At 33.9% G+C, this 6701-nt stretch overlaps 1 protein-coding gene across 1 annotated transcript; it reads right to left on the bottom strand.

Annotated features, from left to right (window-relative positions):
* Positions 1-2617: 2617 nt before the first annotated feature.
* LOC149163456 (transcription factor MYB17-like) lies at positions 2618-4428 on the bottom strand. Its single transcript, XM_089430747.1, has 3 exons — positions 4254-4428; positions 3831-3960; positions 2618-3661 (listed from the first exon to the last, which is right to left on the bottom strand). The coding sequence occupies exons 1-3, from the start codon at positions 4384-4386 to the stop codon at positions 2833-2835; spliced, it is 1092 nt and encodes a 363-aa protein (XP_089286873.1). The 5' UTR covers positions 4387-4428; the 3' UTR covers positions 2618-2832.
* Between the last annotated feature and the right edge of the window lie 2273 nt (positions 4429-6701).

The raw sequence follows: 6701 nt of genomic DNA, 5'->3' as shown, positions 1-6701 counted from the left end.
GCCCAGAATTCTACAATCCCAAGGTTCTCGGGCGGGTGTCAATTAACAACACAAGTATTTACATGAATTTGAATCATATTACAGAAAGCCTTTTCATTGGCTATGCAAGGAGCTTGGTTAAAGTGCGAGCAGGTAGGAGAAATAGCAGCAATCGTATCAATTCCGCGTTGCAAATAGCAAGATGGTTACCAAGCCAATCAGACCCAAATCAACTTTAACAGTAGCTTTATCAGGCTTCGAGTCTGAAAGCAGTGTTAAATAGCAAGAAAGTTACGCAGACTGGTGGGAATCGCATGCATTTGGTGGATTTCGGGCAGATTACATGCGCGAGGGTTATCAGCCAAAACGGACCCGAAATTTTTATAGAGCGATCTCTAAAGGCTTATCGGGTCCGATTCAAGATTTAAAGGGAGTGCTTGTTAGCGGCTCGATATTGTTAATGACCGTTAGATCTCTGATGATAGATCGAACGGTCTGGGCTTCCGATTATCTTTTGTGGTTGCGTCGTCATGTTTTTGCGGGCCCTGGGCCCAGATAGTGGGCCTTAGGCTTAGGTTTCCTAGGCTATAGGTGGCCCACATCTCATTTGTACATTTTGTAATATGGTTGTATTATCAATTTGAATAGAAGGTTCGATGCTTAATTCAGCAAAAAAAAATATCAGGTCAGGTTAGCTGCAAAGGGATACTCACAAAAAGGAGGAATTGATTATGAAGAAACTTTTGCACGTATAGCTAAGTTAAATACAATTAGATTGATGATTGCTTTAACTACAAAACATGAATAGAAACTACATCAACTAGATGTTAAGTTTTCTTTTTTGAATGGGGAATTAAAAGAAGAGGCATATCTTGTTCAACCATAAGGGTTTGTTAAAAAGGGTCAAGGCCACCTTGTTTGCAAATTAAAGAAAGCTTTATATGGATTAAAATAGGCACCAAGCTCTTGGTATGTGAAGATGGATTCTTTCTTTCTTAGAAAGGTTTTATGAAAAGAAAGAGTGGTACTAATCTATATATCAAGTCATATCAAAAGGGGCATGTTATTACAATTCCCCTGTATGTCGATGATCTTATTATAACAAACAATGCCTCTAAGTTAATTAATGAAGTTAAAGTACAAATGTCACAGGTGTTTGAAATGAACGGCCTTTGTGAATTGTGCTATTTCTTAGGTCTTGAAATATGGAGAGAAGTTGGTGAGACATTGGTTACACAAAGAAAACATACAAGGGAGCTACTCAAAAGATTCAAAATAGACCAATGGATGGAAGTATCAATACTTTTAGAACATAAAGTCAAACTTTACAGTGATGATGGAACAAGAGAGGTGGATGGTACATTATATCGTCAACTAGTGGGAATTCTAAACTATCTCAATACAACTGGGCTAGACATAAAATATTCAGTTAGCATGCTAATCAGTTCATGGCCAAACCTCTTGAAAGCAATTGGAAAACAATGTAGAAAGTCCTTTGATATCTGAAAGGCACTGTTAACTTTGGTATTACATACACTGATCATTTTTATGTTGAGTTGATAGGGTATTTTGATTCAGATTTCGCTGGAAATCCTAATGAAAAAAGATCGGTCTTAGGATATGCGTTCAACATTGGATATGGGATAGTGGCATGGAGTAGTAAGAAAAAACCAACAATTTCTTTGTCATCAACTGACGTTGAGTACAAAGCTTTGTGCAGTGTTACTTGTGAAGTCGATTGGTTGAGGCGAGTTCTTGAATATGTCGGAGAAGTAAAAGAAATGTCAATGATTATCAAGTGTGACAATAAAAGCACCATCAAACTAGCCAACAATAGTGTGTACCATATTGAGACACATTATCATTTTGTTATGGAAAAGATGGAGTCTCAAGAAATTGATTTAGTCTTTTGTATTACTAATGAAAATGTGGTTGACATATTTTCAAAGCCTCTTGGAAAGACGTAAATTGAAGTATGTAGAAAACGCATTTCCCGTTAAGGGGAGTGTTAAAATAATGGAGAAATCTAGAAAATTCTCTAATAATAGAGTTTATTATGTTTGTTTGGATTATAATTGGCCTAATTAAGCAATCACTTGTGAGATCCTATATTGTAAGAATCAGTTCAGCTATATTGTAATTCTATATATATAAGTGATTCTATATTCTAGGAATCTATTCAACTAGATTGTATATATATATATAAGTGATTGCTGGTGTAAATATGTAATGAATATAAATGTGTGAGTGGTATTGTGTGAACAATTGATTCACCATTGAGTTACAACCTTTTTTCATATCTTGTCTTCCATATTTTCTAAATATAATGATGAATTACCAAATACAATTCAAAACACAACATATAATATAGTTTTCATTAAAAAAAAAAAAAAAATCTATAGATGATGCAAATTTAATAACTAGAAAATATTGTTTGTAGTGTACACAATATAATCAATAAAATAAAAAATTCCAAATTATTTATTTTTCCTTTTCAAACCTTATGCAGACTGTTATTTAATAATTTATACAACTGTGCTGATGCTAAAATAAACAACATGGAGTTCATGGTTTTCTGGTGAAAATAAAAATAAGAAATTAGAAATGTACATGGGCAGTTCAGAATCAGAATCTCATTTCAGGGTGGAATGCAATTTTATTATTTGCAGTCCACAGTTACTGTGTACATCTTATTATTCAACTAACAACGTACATGGTTGGCACAGAAAACTTTACGAGGCAAAGGATGATAGTCTTCTTTAGGGATTATTAGATTCAACAGGGATTTACGCCTGGTTATTATATTTTTATGAAGAATGAGATTTCAAAGTAGAGCAACAGGGATGACAAATCTCAACTATGTCCAGATGCATTAGCAATAGATGAAAAATTGCTCCAGTAATCTTCGTCATGTAATTCGGGCCATGGCGAAGAGGGCTGCCCTTGAAAAGTTGTACTAAATTCTGACTGAATGCTATTGCTGTTGTTAATGTTGTCATCATTATTAGAGAAATCCAGCAGAAGCTCCGGAAAATCTAATGCCTCGGCGACCTTATCTTCAGTCTGGCCTGTCATGGTCATATCAGCAAAACATGAAAGTTCTTCATGGGTTTTCTCATTGGAGTCCCCAATCCATTCAAATGATGCAGAATTGCACGGTTGAGACCCATTTTCCTTATTTTTATCATTGGGGTTGAAGGACTGATCACAACTATTCTGGGTGGAAGGGCAGCACAGGGAAGAAACCGAACTCTGAAAATTTTCAGACGTTAAAACGGGATTGTCTCCATCTTTTGGCTGAGGATTCTCCTTTCTGAAGACCCTACCTGCTTCAGAATTCCATATCTTTAGGAAATAATCAGTGGGTTGATTATCGCTAGGTATTGTGAAAATTTCGACCCTCTTATTGATGTGATAATTAGCAGCAGAATTAGAGGACATAAGCCGTGATTGTCTCGAGAGACGAGCTTCTGCTTCCAGCCTTGCATTTTCCCACTGTGCTTTGTGCCTCGTCACGGCCAAGGCCTCGAAACCCTGTGTACTGTGATTGGCTTCTTGTCTTGGTTTATGGGTCGTGGGATCGAGTCCCATCTTCAACAAACGCTTCTTCAGATGGGTACCCCAAAAATTCTTGATCTCATTGTCTGTTCTCCCCGGAAGCTGTGAGGCTATGGCAGACCATCTGCAAGAATCCGAACAATAAATAAACTATATCGGCGGAGTTGTTTTGGCTAATCAGGGAGATTTAGTCCCACTTGTCTCCTGCTCTAATTCCGGGCAGTATTATGTATGTCTAAAAATGGTTAGAGAAACGATTTTTTCAGTTAAAAAAAAAAGGAAAAATTGGGTACCTGTTTCCTAGAATTCCATGCAGCTGAATAATAGTTTGCTCTTCTTCTCGTGTAAAAGAACCTCTCTTGATATCAGGTCTCAGATAATTCGTCCATCGCAGTCGGCAGCTCTTACCACAGCGAAGAAGTCCTGCACTCATTTAATTTGTAAGAGTATATATATAGATATAGATCCTCCTGCTGATATATATATATATTTATAGATAGATATATAGGTATATATAACTCCAAAAAGAAAGATATGTACAGTATAATATAGAAAAAACAATTCTCCAAATATAAATTAGAAGATATCACCCATAAAAAGACAAAAGCACACGCATACATTAGATCTATTTTCGGAAACGCTGAAACAAAGGAGTATATACATTAAATATATATATATGTAATGTATATATATATATATATATATATATTACAGACCAGCAAGCTGGGGAAGAGCACTCCATCTTCCATGCCCATTCTTCTGAATGTAATTGATGAGAATTTTGTCCTCCTCAGGAGTCCAGGGCCCCTTCTTTAACCCCGTTTTTTCACGGCACGGAGCTCTACCCATCTGAAACCTCTTGGTGGAGCACGGAAATATATTCCAAAGTATAACAGCGCTCCTATTCTGATGCTGCCGAGAATTATTGAAACAATAATGTCCAATATTGGAACCGGTGGTGTATGTATTGATCTGAAACGTCCTTCAGATGCAGGAATAGAGGTGGGGACCAACATATTAAATGGTGTATTAGTGATTGTTACAGCACAAAGAGTTTCAGTACACATGAAGAGGAAAAACCAGAGCATAACTTTCCATCACTAAAGCTCTAAAACACGGACCTTGCAGTTGTCTGTACCTGTACTTTCTTATATATATATGTGTGGAGGGAAATGTGACAATAAGATGTACTAACACAAGTAGTTATTAGCAAAAGCAAGAGATGATGTGAATGCAAGAAATGTGAAAGTTGTCATTTCAGATTTGCATTTTTTATTTGCGGCGCCATGTATTAAGTTAATTATTTTCATACTGTTCCAGCTGTTGAATATCACTTTTTTATTTTAAGGTTGAGATGGAAAAGTAAATCAATCATTGGTTTACTGTGAAAGTTGTCAGATTGGTTTATTGTCTTTATATGTGAGCCATGGAATATGACTTTCTCATGTAAAAGCTGAGATGTAAAGTCTAGACAATTATTGGCTTACTACTGTAAAAGTTGTCTAGACAGAAAAATGGATTTTTTTTTTTTTACTATAATTTTTTTAGAATATAAATTAATACAATCACATTAAAATATTAATGTGGTTGATATAGTCAAAGACTTCATAAATATAACAAAAAAACTATCGCAACACAAAGAATGGTTTACCAATACACTCATTTACATGATTAACCATTTATTAAAAGGTTATGGGTCAACTTTAACTTGGGAAAAAAAGAATTACACATCTTATTGTAAAATGGACCATTTTGCTAAATAAAAATTACTTATATATAAATGAATGTTATAAATAATAATTAATGAATGTTAAGACTACCTCTCATGGAAATGGACATAGATAAATGACTTACTTAACGCAGCTGAATCCCAAAAATGATATCTAATATAATGCACTGTGAAAACCCAATACTTAATTAAGAACTTATCATGGAGGAGTTTATTAGAATTGGAATAATCTCAAATCCCTATGACTCTTGATAAGCATTAGCACTAAGCATGCGCTGAGCATATTCCATTGAGAATCAATCTAGACAGTGAATTAAAAAAATGAACAAATCCTTATCCACATTAAGTTGAAATAAAGAGACTTTGGTAATTATTTTAAATATTTAAAAAAATAAAAATATAAATTAATTTTATAATAAAAATATATTTTTTAAATAAAAAACGAAATTTAAAATTGATTAAAAAAGCCTATTAAAATTTAACTGGTGAATCTTTTATTCCAAAGGAATGGGGTACTACTACACAAAAGTTCTTGCATATCACGAATAACAGAACTAACATATTATTAATCACAATATCATGTTAGAAATTATTATCAATCACAATATCATGTTAGAAATTATTATCGTTGCATCTTTCAGATCTTACTCCATATATAGTTACTATTGTGCGGTCATAGTTATACCCAAAAAGTTGTTAGGTATTCCTTTAATTATTATGGGTCCATCTTGACATGTTTATATTAAAAAAAATTAATCTAATTGCATGTACCTTAATGGGTGGGGCCCTCGTTAGAGCTGTTATGTACTGCGCTCATGAGCATCGCTGCAGGGTCACTTTCAAACCAAATTTACAATCATAGTTTTATGGGGTTATAATTTTGTTTGGAAAATAGTATTTTGGAAAAAAAATAGTTGAAATTTTTGAAAATTAGGGTTATAATTTAATTTTTAAGTTCAACATTTTAAATGTTTCAAAAAAATTGATGATGTTGAATTTATTTTAATTTAAAAAAATAATCAAACACTCCAAAAAAAAATTAGATTTGTTGAAATTTTAAGTGCTCACAAAATATTTTACTAGGTTCGTGTGAAAGTTCACTACGAGAGTATGTGTTAGCAGGTGGGGGAAGGGTTGTGTCAAATGCTTGACATTAACGTGTAAAATGTGCAATGAGGCGTGTCCCTAGTATAATAACAAGGGGGTCCTCAAGTTTATGAGCGGATGTTGGGAATTTATGTGTGATGCCGTTGTTCAGTACGTCATACAATGATGAAATCATAGTGATTTTTAAGTTAATGGAGGTGGCAATGTTTGAGTTAATGGAAAGGTGTTTGGGAATCTCAAGTGTTATGAGCATATGAGTATATTAGGTGGATTTAAGTTTGGAATTTCAAATTCAGTTTGTTTATTAGATGAAAATTTGATGATTTTT

Source organism: Pinus tabuliformis, chromosome 5_1 (genome assembly GCF_031772625.1).
Source record: "Pinus tabuliformis cultivar Carrire ecotype Pingquan chromosome 5_1, CPIR1, whole genome shotgun sequence".
NCBI classification, from domain to species: Eukaryota; Viridiplantae; Streptophyta; class Pinopsida; order Pinales; family Pinaceae; genus Pinus; species Pinus tabuliformis.
This window is presented reverse-complemented; position numbering and strand designations above follow the sequence as displayed.

Bases quoted from the DNA above. Each gene is read 5' to 3' on its own strand.
- LOC149163456 (XM_089430747.1), bottom strand. From the start codon at position 4,386: ATGGGTAGAGCTCCGTGCCGTGAAAAAACGGGGTTAAAGAAGGGGCCC. The intron at 3,961-4,253 runs GTCTGTAATATA...AAATGAGTGCAG, and splicing joins TGCTCTTCCCCAGCTTGCTG to GACTTCTTCGCTGTGGTAAG. The intron at 3,662-3,830 runs GTACCCAATTTT...GGATTCTTGCAG, and splicing joins CATGGAATTCTAGGAAACAG to ATGGTCTGCCATAGCCTCAC.